This window comes from Bufo gargarizans, chromosome 9, assembly GCF_014858855.1.
Source record: "Bufo gargarizans isolate SCDJY-AF-19 chromosome 9, ASM1485885v1, whole genome shotgun sequence".
Lineage (NCBI taxonomy): Eukaryota > Metazoa > Chordata > Amphibia > Anura > Bufonidae > Bufo > Bufo gargarizans.
Window position 1 is genome coordinate 176,460,136 of NC_058088.1, and position 16,449 is coordinate 176,476,584.

The 16,449-nt window shown below is 42.5% G+C and overlaps 1 protein-coding gene across 2 annotated transcripts in view; it reads right to left on the reverse strand.

Moving 5' to 3' along the window:
• The window catches only part of LOC122946109 (ficolin-2-like), a 49,052-nt gene extending 39,235 nt beyond the window's left edge, over positions 1-9,817 (reverse strand). Inside the window, exons 1-6 of one of the 2 annotated variants that reach the window (XM_044305458.1) lie at positions 9,724-9,817; positions 7,171-7,284; positions 6,806-6,859; positions 4,923-4,961; positions 2,073-2,200; positions 1,681-1,810 (exon numbers count right to left, since the gene is read on the reverse strand). In XM_044305458.1, coding sequence (XP_044161393.1) covers positions 1,681-1,810; positions 2,073-2,200; positions 4,923-4,961; positions 6,806-6,859; positions 7,171-7,284; positions 9,724-9,793 — 535 coding nt within the window. In that variant the 5' untranslated portion in view covers positions 9,794-9,817. The remainder of the gene's footprint in view (positions 1-1,680; positions 1,811-2,072; positions 2,201-4,922; positions 4,962-6,805; positions 6,860-7,170; positions 7,285-9,723) is intronic. The other variant, XM_044305460.1, reaches the window with a different exon arrangement.
• Positions 9,818-16,449: the final 6,632 nt, after the last annotated feature.

Here is a 16,449-nt window from a genome sequence, read left to right on the forward strand (position 1 = left end):
TGTTCTAAAATGGGGGAGATTCATCAAGACTGGTGTTTTCTGTGCCTGTCTTGATATCCCCTGCGTTGCCGGAGGATGCCGTAATTTATGAAAAGATGCACACCTCGTCCTAAATAAGGCTCATCCTCCTGTAGTCCGTGCGCCCAATAGCTCAGAGCTGCCGTAGATTACTGGCTTCATTTACACAAGAAAACTGAAATTTGTTGCAGCGGATGACCAGGTCCCCTTTTACGCCCTTGCCACGGCCCCTTTCAGAAAAGTGGCGAGGACGACAAAAAGTGGTAGATGCCTCAATTTATAGCACATGTGACTTTTTCAGGTGCATAGGGAAGGATAAATCTCCCCCTGTTCGACCTAGGGTACAATAAATATATAGAGACTAGATAGCTGAAAGCTATATAAACCCTGTTTATGACCTAGGTATTAAAACATAAAGTTTTTTACTTTATTAAATAAAAGTTTTAATACACTAGATCAGAGATGCTCAACCTGTGGCCCTTCATCTTTTGCAAAACTACAACTCTCAGCATACCCTAATAGATGTAGGCTGTTCAAGCATGCTGGGAGTTGTAGTTTTAAAACAGCTGGACAGCCGCAGGTTGGGCATCCCTGCACTAGGTCATAAACAGGGTTTATATAGCTTTCCCCTATTTACTCTCTATATCACTACACATTACGCTCTGGCACTTGCATATACTATATATTGGCAAGTGTTTCTGGCAGGCTCCTCAGCCATTATAGCATATCATAGGCAGGATAATATCATTACCATCCATGTAGAGCAGTGTAGTCTGTTGTGAGGCCCTCACCCCCTAGGAAGCTCTACAAGTGGAGGCAACTAGTCCCAGCTGTCCTTGGGTAATTAGGGCAGCTCCCTCAATGGAAGGGCGCCTGAGCGTTAAGTTCTTGGTTGTCTAGTTAACCAGTGAAGTTGTGTTGACCTGTCTCTCTGATTAGTTGGCACAGTGGGTCCATGCCCACTGTCTGTTACACTAGCAGGGGTGGACTGGGAACTTAGAAGGCTGGGCCAGCAGTACTGTAGTGCAGAGCAAAATACCGCCCCAAATACCACAGTGCAGCACAAAGTTCTGCCGCCAGCCACACAGTATGAAGCTGTATCATCGTCTTGCGGACAGCAATACAGCTAAATTCAGGAGGGCGCCTGCAGCCGCTGGCCAGGTGCATAAATGCCTGACGCTCCTACATTATTTAATGCTGAGAGCATCAGATCTTTATGTACCTGTCTGGAGGCCTTGCGTGGCTTCCTGGGCATCGGCCCACCAGGAAATTACTAGAACAGATCTGAGAAGTACTTATCATGATTCAGATAGGGAGGGTGTTGAGTAGCATTAGTCCAACAGCTGTCTTATGTTTATGGCCTACTTTAGTCCTACATAGTCATTAGGTATGGCAAAGAGAGAGATGGTGGAGGATCTGCAGAATAGTGTGGCTCTCATGTAAGTTCAACTCTAAAAACTCTAACCTAATCTACTTCCCATAGTTTCATAAATCAGGGAAGATGATGAGCAGTGTCCTCAAATAATGGAGCTCCAGGTCAGCAAGTCTATAACAAGCCAGCATCAGCCACTTATAGACCCTTCAACCTTTGATACACAGTAAAGGGTCCAGCTACGAGCAGAAAAAAATCTATAAGAAGATGATTTACGGGTTCCTCATTACCTGTTGAAGTTATTTGGTGAATATTGTCATTCCCCAGCCAAAATTCACTTAGCCGACTTCCAAAGCCTTTCTTATAGGCATCCCAAGTGCGGAAGAAGTCTACTGACCCATCCCAACGTCTCTGTATGACCTAAAGGCAAGAGACGACCAGATAATCGGGACATGCCTATTCATTGCAGTTCATTTAAAGAAAGGAATAGTTCTGGTCTAAATAATAGAATCTACTAGAAGGCTTCCATTATTATAGAAACTATACAAAAGTAAAATATGATGTTTCAGCCCCTCTAAGCTAAGGCTTAATCCCATAGGAAATTATATGGTCGTAATGGATCCATATTTTCCTAATAAATTACCTCCTTGTGACTTCCCGTTCACATGTTGTATATACTTACAATCCATCCTCCGTCATCTGTGTCCATATCACACAGGACCTTCAGGGGCCGGCTGCCATCTGGGTATATGGTGTACCAGTCACTGAGGACTGCACCCTTATGTCGTATTTCTTTGCAGTTCCTGGCAGCTAGGAGACATATAGAAAAATTATTTTAGTCAATTTTGAGTTAATAGAAGGATAGGGTTCTCCATTTAGGATTGTCACCTATCACGAGAAGCAGAAAGCAGCTATAAAGAACATCTTTCATTTCAGAAGACCCTACATTTCTGAGCACAGACAGACCATTGAGTTACATAGTAACATAGTTTATAAGGTCGAAAAAAGACATCTGTCCATCCAGTTCGGCCTGTTATCCTGCAAGTTGATCCTGAGGAAGGCAAAATACGGCTGTGAGGTAGAAGCCAATTTTCTTCACTTTTGGAAAAAAAAATCCCTTCCCGACTCCAATCAGGCATCAGAATAACTCCCTGGATCAACGACCCCTCTCATAATCAACAACCAATCTCAATAGAAACTGTGTAATACTTGATCTCCCCTGTGGTGCTGTTGTAGGGGAACTAAACACTTGCTCCCAGGTCCCCTCACAAATTACAACTGATCACATTGGGTCCTGGCAGCAGAAGACCTTGTGGTCAACTTATTGTCAGGGGGACCCTTGGTGGAGCAGAGGTTCAACTCTCACTGAGGATCCATTTACACGGACAGATAATCAGCCATAACAAATGTGGATACTATACAGGGAGTGCAGAATTATTAGGCAAGTTGTATTTTTGAGGATTAATTTTATTATTGAACAACAACCATGTTCTCAATGAACCCAAAAAAACTCATTAATATCAAAGCTGAATATTTTTGGAAGTAGTTTTTAGTTTGTTTTTAGTTTTAGCTATTTTATGGGGATATCTGTGTGTGCAGGTGACTATTACTGTACATAATTATTAGGCAACTTAACAAAAAACAAATATATACCCATTTCAATTATTTATTTTTACCAGTGAAACCAATATAACATCTCAACATTCACAAATATACATTTCTGACATTCAAAAACAAAAACAAATCAGTGACCAATATAGCCACCTTTCTTTGCAAGGACACTCAAAAGCCTGCCATCCATGGATTCTGTCAGTGTTTTGATCTGTTCACCATCAACATTGCGTGCAGCAGCAACCACAGCCTCCCAGACACTGTTCAGAGATGTGTACTGTTTTCCCTCCTTGTAAATCTCACATTTGATGATGGACCACAGGTTCTCAATGGGGTTCAGATCAGGTGAACAAGGAGGCCATGTCATTAGATTTTCTTCTTTTATACCCTTTCTTGCCAGCCACGCTGTGGAGTACTTGGACGCGTGTGATGGAGCATTGTCCTGCATGAAAATCATGTTTTTCTTACCTTGCAGACTTCTTCCTGTACCACTGCTTGAAGAAGGTGTCTTCCAGAAACTGGCAGTAGGACTGGGAGTTGAGCTTGACTCCATCCTCAACCCAAAAAGGCCCCACAAGCTCATCTTTGATGATACCAGCCCAAACCAGTACTCCACCTCCACCTTGCTGGCGTCTGAGTCGGACTGGAGCTCTCTGCCCTTTACCAATCCAGCCATCTGGCCCATCAAGACTCACTCTCATTTCATCAGTCCATAAAACCTTAGAAAAATCAGTCTTGAGATATTTCTTGGCCCAGTCTTGACGTTTCAGCTTGTGTGTCTTGTTCAGTGGTGGTCGTCTTTCAGCCTTTCTTACCTTGGCCATGTCTCTGAGTATTGCACACCTTGTGCTTTTGGGCACTCCAGTGATGTTGCAGCTCTGAAATATGGCCAAACTGGTGGCAAGTGGCATCTTGGCAGCTGCACGCTTGACTTTTCTCAGTTCATGGGCAGTTATTTTGCGCCTTGGTTTTTCCACACGCTTCTTGCGACCATGTTGACTATTTTGAATGAAACGCTTGATTGTTCGATGATCACGCTTCAGAAGCTTTGCAATTTTAAGAGTGCTGCATCCCTCTGCAAGATATCTCACTATTTTTGACTTTTCTGAGCCTGTCAAGTCCTTCTTTTGACCCATTTTGCCAAAGGAAAGGAAGTTGCCTAATAATTATGCACACCTGATATAGGGTGTTGATGTCATTAGACCACACCCCTTCTCATTACAGAGATGCACATCACCTAATATGCTTAATTGGTAGTAGGCTTTCGAGCCTATACAGCTTGGAGTAAGACAACATGCATAAAGAGGATGATGTGGTCAAAATACTCATTTGCCTAATAATTCTGCACGTAGTGTATAGTAACAGTCCCTTTACATGGGCTAAGAATCCGCTCATTAGCGATTATCTGGTGGTGAAAAGGTTCTGCCGATTACCCAATGAATGAGTGAAATGTTCGTTCTTCGGGTAGCTGGATCATTTGTGCAGGCATCTAAATCGCTGTTTGCCGGCAGAAAATTCTGTTGTCTAAATACTGTGGAGGAGATCCCTGCATGTAAATGCAGCAATCTCCTCCACTGATGAGCAGGTGATTGCCGGAAAGGAAGGTTTTCTTCCTGACAATTGCCTACTGAATTGATCCGTCTAATGGGACCATAAGTTGCTCATATTTTTCAATTTGTATTTGAGGATGGTCGTAGTTCCTCATATGGTTTGCGTATCTGTCAGCAGCACTTCTGCGTTAACTGATGGGATATGCTGGCGACTAGCCATAATTTCTATGTTCACATAAAAGATGATTAACAATAAATGAGCGCTGTCTCGTTTGTTGATTGATGGACGTGCTTACACAGGGCCATGATAGGGAATGATCACTTGGACGACCATTGCCCCGTGTAATGGGGTCTTTAGACACCTAACTTACCATACACTGGCTCAGTCGCCCCTCTTTCTCCTTTCTCTCCTATAAGGAAAAGATATATATAAATGTAAAGGAGTATTATTAGAGCAGTTGTCCTTCCATATCCCCCCTCAGCGCTCAGGTAGATGGTAGAACGTACAATCCGACTTCACCAAAAATGCCCATGGTTTGAAAGATCTGAAAATGCAGGCCGGAAAGAAAGATTATACATCCTGATATTTTTTGGTCTGCTATGACAGTGCCCATGGAATCTCTACTAGTGATGAGCGGCATAGGCAATATTCAAATTCATGATATTTTGTGAATTTTTAGCTGAATATTCACCATAAATTCACAAATTCAAAAATTTGCAATTGCAAAAATCAGCAATGTAATATGCATGGATTTTGCACGCACAATTTCATTACTTATAAAAAAAAACAATCACGCAAAAGCTATATGCCAATGGCTGGGTATGTGCAAGCCGACAATCTATCCATGAGACAGATACTGTCAGCATACCTTACAATGGCAGCCTTGTGTACAGTGAGACATTCCAGACTCATCTGACTGAGAACCAGTAAGCCTCAAAGTCGCTTGATTTGAATTGGATAGCTTGGGGGACCTGCGAACCTAGATCATTATCATTAGGGTGACAACAATTGTAAATTTGTGTGTTATAGGGAAGGATTTATTTTAAAAATAAAATAAAATAGCATCTATAAAATGATATTGTAAATGATAGGTAAAATAATTATAAAATAAAAAGGTATGGATGATGAATAGCATAATAAGGATAAAGAGAAGCTATATACAATAAATAAAAAAAAGATTAGAGGTTTATCTAGTGCTAAAAAAAATCTAGAATATTTGTAATTATGAATATATAGCACTATATTCTACACTTTTGCGAATTCTTGAAGTGCTGATATTTGCAATAAAAATTCACGATTAAAATATTTGCGCTCAACACTAATCTCCACCAACTATATGAGAACTTGGGCTCATTATTGTATCAGAGCCTGGGTTCAGCAAGGGATCTTCTGACCCTCTGGTTGTGGGGCCAGGCCAACCATGTCAAAGTGGACAACATATTTAGAATCCATAAAACATGATCAGTTCTGACTGACTGGAGTTCTGACTCCAATATTCCACACTGTAGAGCACCAGGAAGCTGAGATATGTGGAGCTGTTTGGTGGAGTTCTTATAGCGCAGAGCTGTATAAAGGCCTTTCTACACAGGACAGTAATCATGTGAACGAACCTGAACCTTCATTCCCGATCATTGGCTATCATGTGAACATCCCTCTGCTATCAGCTGAGAAATGAGCATCTTACATCTTCTATGAGGGCACAAAAATGGTCACAGCACCAAACAGCTAGCAGTATCTCAGCTTCCTGGAACCTTCTCAAAAAGGTGACATGTATCTTGGAATGCAACGGCCGATGGTAAAGATGGCCATAGACATTAGATAAATGTCAGTCAATACTTGCTGATTTTGTCAACCATGTAACATGTATGGTTCTCAATTCTCCCACGCCAGCAGATGTTATGGGAGATGAGGATCAAGCAGATGAAATCAATCTTTTGTTCTCAAGGAGATAAGCCATCACCAGATCTGTCTGGCAGCAACTTACAACCTCTCCCCATTCACTACACATGCAGAACTGGCCAAGCTGAGCAGGAATGTTTACGAGGGGAACATGGAGATATGTTTTCTGACAGCTATCTCATAGGTATGGCCAGTCTTAGGCAAAGTCTCAGGAGCCATGGCTCAGTAAGTCCTTAAAAGTTGAAGGCACCAGAAAGATGACACCCTTGCCATGCTTTCAGTTAACGAAAGAATACAGATTTATCTGAATTTCACATTGTAATATATTATTATATGTTAAAGTTCTTTACTAACCTTTTTCTCCTGGAGGTCCAACTGTTCCTGGTCCCCCCTCAGATCCTGTTTGCCCTGGAAAAAAATAGCAATACAATAGACTTAGATTCAGCGTGATACACAGACAATAGGAACCCCATAGCAAAAGGTAAAAATTAGGCTGCTTGACACCACCACATTCCTGTGCCAGATCTCATCATCCATCACAATGGGGTCGAAACCAAACTCGAGCCCCATAGCAGCCGCATGGACTACCTCTATGGTATGTGTGCCCACCTATTGTAAATTCATAGATTTCTGAGAGTAGAGGGACACTTTATAAGATGAAACACATGGCGATATTCTATAGTTCCATAAACATCATTAGTTATTATCTTTGTACCAACCTTTTTCTCCCGATGCCCCAACATCTCCTTTTTGACCTGGAAGGCCAGGATGACCAGGGCAGCCTCGAAGAATCGACAATTTGTCGGTGTCCCCAATCCCTAAAACTTTTACTTCTGTCAATTTTGTGAATTTTTAGCTGAATATTCACCATAAATTCACAAATTCAAATATTTGCAATTGCAAAAATCAGCAATGTAATATGCATGTATTTTGCACGCACAATTTCATTACTTATAAAAAAAAACAATCACGCAAAAGCTATATGCCAATGGCTGGGTATGTGCAAGCCGACAATCTATCCATGAGACAGATACTGTCAGCATACCTTACAATGGCAGCCTTGTGTACAGTGAGACATTCCAGACTCATCTGACTGAGAACCAGTAAGCCTCAAAGTCGCTTGATTTGAATTGGATAGCTTGGGGGACCTGCGAACCTAGATCATTATCATTAGGGTGACAACAATTGTAAATTTGTGTGTTATAGGGAATGATTTATTTTAAAAATAAAATAGCATCTATAAAATGATATTGTTAATGATAGGTAAAATAATTATAAAATAAAAAGGTATGGATGATAAATAGCATAATAAGGATAAAGAGAAGCTATATACAATAAATAAAAAAAGATTAGAGGTTTATCTAGTGCTAAAAAAATCTAGAATATTTGTAATTATGAATATATAGCACTATATTCTACTCTTTTGCGAATTCTTGAAGTGCTGATATTTGCAATAAAAATTCACGATTAAAATATTTGCGCTCAACACTAATCTCCACCAACTATATGAGAACTTGGGCTCATTATTGTATCAGAGCCTGGGTTCAGCAAGGGATCTTGTGACCCTCTGGTTGTGGGGCCAGGCCAACCATGTCAAAGTGGACAACATATTTAGAATCCATAAAACATGATCAGTTCTGACTGGAGTTCTGACTCCAATATTCCACACTGTAGAGCACCAGGAAGCTGAGATATGTGGAGCTGTTTGGTGGAGTTCTTATAGCGCAGAGCTGTATAAAGGCCTTTCTACACAGGACAGTAATCATGTGAACGAACCTGAACCTTCATTCCCGATCATTGGCTATCATGTGAACATCCCTCTGCTATCAGCTGAGAAATGAGCATCTTACATCTTCTATGAGGGCACAAAAATGGTCAGAGCACCAAACAGCTAGCAATATCTCAGCTTCCTGGAACCTTCTCAAAAAGGTGACATGTATCTTGGAATGCAACGGCCGATGGTAAAGATGGCCATAGACATTAGATAAATGTCAGCCAATACTTGCTGATTTTGTCAACCATGTAACATGTATGGTTCTCAATTCTCCCACGCCAGCAGATGTTATGGGAGACGAGGATCAAGCAGATGAAATCAATCTTTTGTTCTCAAGGAGATAAGCCATCACCAGATCTGTCTGGCAGCAACTTACCCCCTCTCCCCATTCCCTACACATGCAGAACTGGCCAAGCTGAGCGGGAATGTTTATGAGGGGAACATGGAGATATGTTTTCTGACAGCTATCTCATAGGTATGGCCAGCCTTATTCAAAGTCTCAGGAGCCATGGCTCAGTAAGTCCTTAAAAGTTGAAGGCACCAGAAAGATGACACCCTTGCCATGCTTTCAGTTAACGAAAGAATACAGATTTATCTGAATTTCACATTGTAATATATTATTATATGTTAAAGTTCTTTACTAACCCTTTTCTCCTGGAGGTCCAACTTTTCCTGGTCCTCCCTCAGATCCTGTTTGCCCTGGAAAAAAATAGCAATACAATAGACTTACATTCAGCGTGATACACAGACAATAGGAACCCCGTAGCAAAAGGTAAAAATTAGGCTGCTTGACGCCACCACATCCCTGTGCCAGATCTCACCATCCATCACAATGGGGTCAAAACCAAACTCGAGCCCCATAGCAGCCGCATGGACTACCTCTATGGTATGTGTGCCCACCTATTGTAAATTCATAGATTTATGAGAGTAGAGGGACACTTTATAAAATGAAACACATGGCGATATACAAGAGTTCCATAAACATCAATAGTTATTATCTTTGTACCAACCTTTTACTCCCGGTGCCCCAACATCTCCTTTTTGACCTGGAAGGCCAGGATGACCAGGGCAGCCTCGAAGAATTGACAATTTGTCGGTGTCCCCGATACCTAAAACTTTCACTTCTGTCAATAAAAAAAAAATTACACGCATATAACGGACAGCTAAAATATTACAAGCATGTAACAAACACGCAAATAGAAATTAAATGAAGACCAAAGGAACAAATACAAGATACATTTATACACAGTATAAGTTCATTTACTGATATTGTGCTGGTTTCTGACTCACCCTCATATTAATATATGACGTGTGGTTAAGGCTGTGTTCACACAATGCATTGCTTTTCTCCTTTTTTCATATTATTTTTTTAATATTGTCGTAAAATGGCTGTGGTATCATAAATCTGTGCTACTGTTGTCTTAATTTTCACAGAATCATATTATAACCTGTGAACACCGCCTAAAGAGTAATGATCAGTTGCTCATGAAGTACTCACCCGGACATGACTGATCACTGCTACAGAGCCCGGACACCATTCCCAGCAGTAGTAGTACTGGCACACGCATGGCGGCCTCAAGAAGTTTACACTGGTCTTCCAGAAGCAGCAAGTACTTTCAAGATAAAGTTATAGCCAAGACCCTTCCCTTTTATATATGTCATGTGCCGAGCTCCCCCCCCCCCCCCCCCCCCCCCCGCTTGTTGTCCTAAGGAAGCTGTACTTTCCCAGCTATGTCCTTATGAAATATTTCTCAGCAGACCTAATGACTTAATGATATGTAGGCCTCAACTGTTTACTTTACAAATTTAACTCATTCCCTGATCATATACAGGGTACATCCAGCCAAAGCCTTCTTATGACATGTTTCCACAACGTTGCAGATGATGCATTTTGAGTAGACCGTCCCTTTAAACTAGTTGTCCTGTTAAAATGATACATTTCTCAAATCAGAACCTGGTGTGACGGTCACGTACACTACACACAGGTGGGAGGATAGTGACCACTGCGCTCCACCCTCACATCGCAAGTCCTAATGACAGGGGACAACTAGACTGCAGTCCCTAATCTTAGGATACGTGCTGGGAAGATAGACAAGACAAATAACGGAACATGAGGGAAAACAAACCAGGCTGGTGTAGTGAGCTGCATCTATATTTATTTATATAAGGAGCTATATAACGCGAGTTTGACCGCGACGCGTGGTTGATTAAGTGTCTGGTTGCGTAAGTGTGTGACTTAAGATTAAGTGACTTTAGATTCAGGGACTTCAGTGGGGGACTGTAATTAGCCAGTTTCTTAGTACTACATTATAATGTATTTTTTGCTTTGCTGGTGTAATCCCCATTTAGTATGTGTTGCACAATTGACAACGCAGTCCAGTGCACATCTTGCATGATGTATGCAGTCCTGGAACAGGAGTTCCAGGGTGCATATCTTTGTTCAAGATGTGAGCAAATTACCCGTTTGGAATCGCAAATCGAGTCTCTAAATGGGCAAGTTGCAACACTGAGAGGCATTGACAATTTGCAAAAGAGTTTGCTTCTCACCGAGCAAGTACTCTTTGGGGTAGATGAGGGGGAGGGTGACAGAGAGGAGGCTGAGGAAAGTGAGGTAGCTAGCTGGGTAACAGTTAGAAAGCGGAGTAGAGGGAAGAGTGCTAGGGAGGTGTCACGGCCACGGTTATGGCCGTGACTCCTTGGGAGCCGCATACAGTTGCCCGCGGTTTGGGTAGTTGTTTCACCAGCAGCTTGGGGCATGTTGTTGTTTGCCTCAAGTGCAGTTGCCGCGGACAACAGTGATGTGTGCGGTTCCCTGGGAGTTGTGTGCGTGTGTGTTTGCACGTTTGTATGTCTGGTGTGCACTTTGTGTTGTCTGGTGTGCACTTTGACATCTTCCTTTCTCTGTGGCTGCCCGTGGCAACGTTTGGTATGTTGTACATGTGGTGGCAGTGTCCTGGCCTTCGGGCTGTCTCCCAGGACGGCTGACACCCATGTCGTTGCCTGCGGCAACAGCCACAGTGTGATCTTAGTTTGGTCACTTCCCCTTTATGTTGAGTTTCCCTCCTGTGGTGCTGGAAGGGTTAACTCCCTTCCCAGTGTGTGTGTGATGTCACTGGGGGTGTCCGACTGTGGGGTGTGGCTTCTTGGCCTATATAGCCTGGGTGTTTAGCATGGCTCAGTGGGTTGCTTCAGCCATGCTTGCTGGAGCAGCCTCCTGTGACCTCCATCTTCCTTGCCAGTGAGAGCCACCCCTGTGGTCATAAAGTATTGTTGCTATGTTAAAGTTTGCCGTGTTGTTGATGTCTTTATGTGTGTGATGTGGTATGTTGTTCTGTTGGGACCTTCCTACGTTTTTGCAGCTCACGGTTCTGGATTCCTGTCTGCTCAGGGATCCAGTCAGCATGGCTGTGGCAGGTTGGTGGAACTTGGTGTTCGCCTGCTATTCCCGTAAGGCTGTTTATGTCCCCCTTTGCCCAACAGATTGGCCGTTGAGACTCCTGCTCCTCCGTGCCTAGGAGGAGTAGGTCGTCTCACCCAGCTCCTAGCTCAGGGACCTGCGGAGGGTAAGTCAGGGCTCTGAGGTTCCTGCGCATGGGTCCTCCTACCATCAAGGTCGGCCCATGCAGGTTAGGAGTTAGGGTCAGGTTAGGGATGCGTCAGGAGGTGACCTGCTCCCTATCCTGTTCTCATGGCCGAGTAGCCACTACATCACCTGGCATCACACGGCTGAGGGTTTCCCCCATCCTCAGCCGTGACAGGAGGCTAGCCCTGATCTGACACACCCCAACAAGTTTGCACTTTTGGCAGATGAGGGGGATGTCAGTCCAGGGATGGCACTGCCGCAGCCAGACACTTCCTCTGACAGTCAGGGGAATGTCAGCTCCGGTAAGCAGGGGACCAGGAGAGCAGGGCAGGCCAGACAGGTGCTGGTAGTGGGAGACTCAATTATTAGGGGAACAGATAGGGAAATCTGTCACAAAGACCGTGATCACCAAACAGTGTGCTGTCTTCCTGGCGCTAGAGTTCGACACATCGCGGATTGGGTTGACAGATTACTGGGAGGGGCTGGAGAAGATCCAGTGGTCATGGTCCATATCGGAACCAATGACAAAGTTAGGGGTAGGTGGAGAGTCCTTAAAAATGATTTCAGGGATTTAGGTCAAAAGCTAAGGGCAAGGACCTCAAAGGTAGTATTTTCCGAAACACTACCTGTACCACGGGCCACACAAGAAAGGCAGCGGGAGATTAGGGAGATTAACAAGTGGCTCAAGAACTGGTGTAGGAAGGAGGGGTTTGGGTTCCTGGAGAACTGGGCCGACTTCTCTATCGGCTACAGGCTCTATCGCAGGGACGGGCTGCACCTCAATGGGGAAGGGGCAGCTGTGTTGGGGAAGAAGATGGCTAGAAGGTTGGAGGAGTGTTTAAACTAGGGACTGGGGGGGAGGGTAATTATGTTATAGGATGGGAAGATAGAGCAGATAGAGACCGGGGGCAAGGTAATGGGACTGGGGGAGGAATGGAAGGAGGGACTAGAACAGTTCAGAAGGAAAGGTGTAGAGTAAAAAAATATACATAAACCTCTCAAATGTATGTATACTAATGCCAGAAGCCTGACTAATAAAACTGGTGATGTGTGAGGAGGACTATGATATAGTGGGAATAACTGAGACATGGCTGGATGATAGCTATGACAGTGGGAATAACTGAGACATGGCTGGATGATAGCTATGACAGTGGGAATAACTGAGACATGGCTGGATGATAGCTATGACTGGGCAGTTAATGTACAGGGTTACAGTATGTTTAGAAAGGATCGTCAAAACCGGAGAGGGGGAGAGGTCTGCCTTTATGTAAAGTCTTGTCTAAAGCCCACACTCCGTGAAGATATAAGTGAGGGACATGAACATGTGGAGTCACTGTGGGTAGAAATACATGGCGCTAAAAACAATAATAAATTACTAATAGGAGTTTACTATAAACCACCTAATATACCGGAGTCCACAGAAAATCTACTACTAAACGAGATAGACGAGGCGGCAGATCATAATGAGGTGGTTATTGGGGACTTCAACTACCCAGATATAGACTGGGAAACTGAAACTTGTATATCTCAAAGGAAACAGGTTCTTGGCAATAACCAAAGACAATTACCTCTCCCAACTGGTTCAGCACCCGACTAGAGGGATGGCCATACTGGACTTAGTATTAACCAATAGGCCTGACAGAACAACAGATGTGCAGGTTGGGGGACACCTGGGAAATAGTGACCACAAAGTAATAACCCTCCAATTATCATTCAAGAGAGCGTTTCTACAGGGAGGAACAAAAATAGCAAACTTCAAAAAAGCTAAATTTAGCCAACTAAGAGAGGCCATAGGCCTAACTAAATGGGATAAAGTCCTCACAAATAAAAATACAGCCACAAAATGGGATATCTTTAAAAGCATCCTAAAATCTCATTGTGAGAGGTACATACCTTATGGGAATAAAAGGTTAAAGAACAAAAAGAAACCAACCAATGTAGATAAATAGAACTGTAAAGAAAGCAATAAATGACAAAAAGAAAGCATATAAAACACTAAAACAGGAAGGTAGCACGGAAGCACTGAAAAACTATAAGGAAAAAAATAAATAGAACATGTAAAAAACAAATAAAAGCGGCCAAACTAGAGACTGAGAGATTAATTGCCAAAGAGAGTAAAACTAACCCTAAAATGTTCTTCAATTATATAAATGTTAAAAAGTATAAATCTGAAGGTGTCGGCCCGTTAAAGAGTAATGAGGGGGGAGTCGCAGAGAGCGATGAGGAGAAAGCAAAGCTGTTAAATATTTTTTTCTCCAATGTATTCACTGAGGAAAATAAACTGTCAGATGACATGCAGAATGTTGAAATAAATTCCCCATTAAAAGTGTCCTGTCTGACCCAGGAAGAAGTACAACAGCGACTTAAAAAGATTAAAATAGACAAATCGCCAGGACCGGGTGGCATACACCCCCGTATCCTAAGGGAATTAAGTAATGTCATAGCCAGACCCTTATTTCTGATATTTGCGGACTCTATACTGACAGGGAATGTCCCACAGGATTGGCGCATGGCAAATGTGGTGCCAATATTCAAAAAGGGTCCAAAAACAGAGCCTGGAAACTATAGGCCGGTAAGTTTAACATCTGTTGTGGGTAAACTGTTTGAAGGTTTTCTGAGGGATGCTATCTTAGAGCATCTCAACTGAAATAAGCAAATAAAACCATATCAGCATGGCTTCGTGAGGGATCGGTCATGCCAAACGAATTTAATCAGTTTCTATGAGGAGGTAAGTTCTAGACTTGACAGCGGCGAATCAATGGATGTCGTGTATCTGGACTTCTCCAAAGCATTTGACACTGTACCACATAAAAGGTTAGTATATAAAATGAGAATGCTTGGACTGGGAGAAAATGTCTGTATGTGGGTAAGTAACTGGCTCAATGATAGAAAACAGAGGGTGGTTATTAACGGTACACACTCAGATTGGGTCACTGTCACTAGTGGGGCACCTCAGAGGTCAGTACTGGGCCCTATTCTCTTCAATATATTTATTAATAATCTTGTAGAAGGCTTGCACAGTAAAGTATCAATTTTCGCAGATGACACTAAACTGTAAAGTAATTAACACTGAAGAGGACAGTATACTGTATATATACTACAGAGGACAGTATACTGTATATATACTACAGAGGACAGTATACTGTATATATATACTACAGAGGACAGTATACTGCTACAGAGGGATCTGGATAGATTGGAGGCTTGGGCAGATAAGTGGCAGATGAGGTTTAACACTGACAAATGTAAAGTTATGCACATGGGAAGGAATAATGCAAGTCACCCGTACATACTAAAGGATGAAACACTCGGTAACACTGACATGGAAAAGGATCTAGGAATTTTAATAAACAGCAAACTAAGCAGTAAAAACCAGGGTAGGCAGCTGCTGCCAAGGCCAATAAGATAATGGGTTGCATCAAAAGGGGCATAGATGTCCGTGATAAGAACATAGTCCTACCACTTTACAAATCACTAGTCAGACCACACATGGAGTACTGTGTACAGTTCTGGGCTCCTGTGAACAAGGCAGACACAGCAGAGCTGGAGAAGGTCCAGAGGAGGGCATCTAAAGTAATAACTGGAATGGGGCAACTACAGTACCCTGAAAGATTATCAAAATTAGGGTTATTCACTTTAGAAAAAAGACAACTGAGGGGAGATCTAATTAATATGTATAAATATATCAGGGGTCAGTACAGAGATCTATCCCATCATCTATTTATCCCCAGGACTGTGACTGTGACGAGGGGACATCCTCTGCGTCTGGAGGAAAGAAGGTTTGTACACAAACATAGAAGAGGATTCTTTACGGTAAGAGCAGTGAGACTATGGAACTCTCTGCCTGAGGAGGTGGTGATGGTGAGTACAATAAAGGAATTCAAGAGGGGCCTGGATGTATTTCTGGAGCATAATAATATTACAGGCTATAGCTACTAGAGAGGGGTCGCTGATCCAGGGAGTTATTCTGATTGCCTGATTGGAGTCGGGAAGGAATTTTTTATTCCCCTAAAGTGGGGAAAATTGGCTTCTACCTCACAGTTTTTTTTTTTCCTTCCTCTGGATCAACTTGCAGGAAAACAGGCCGAACTGGATTGACAAATGTCTTTTTTCGGCCTTATGTACTATGTTACTATGTTATGTTACCTTAATATTTATTACCTTGATTCTGCAGTTTACAGAAACACCCCATATGTGGTCATATGCCACTGTTTGGGCACACGACAGGGCACAGAAGGCAAGAAGCGCCATATGGTTTTTACGGTCATTACGGACGCAATGATACCAAATATGTATATTTTTTTTATTTTAAAGTTTTACACAATAAAAACACTTTCTTTTTTAATCATGTTTTTGTGTTGCAATTTTCATAGAGCCATATTTTTTTTATTTTACTGGCTATGGTCTTGTGTGGGGGCTCATTTTTTGAGGGATGAGGTGATGTCTTTATTGCTACCATTTTGGGGTACATACGACTTTTTAATTGATTAAAACTATGTTTTTTGGAGGTGAGCTGTGTTTTGGCACAATGTTTATTTATTTATTTTACGGCATTCACCAGATGGGGTAGATCATATGATATTATTATAGAGCCGGTCATTGTGGATGCGGTGATACAAAATCTGTCTTTTTTTTTTCTTA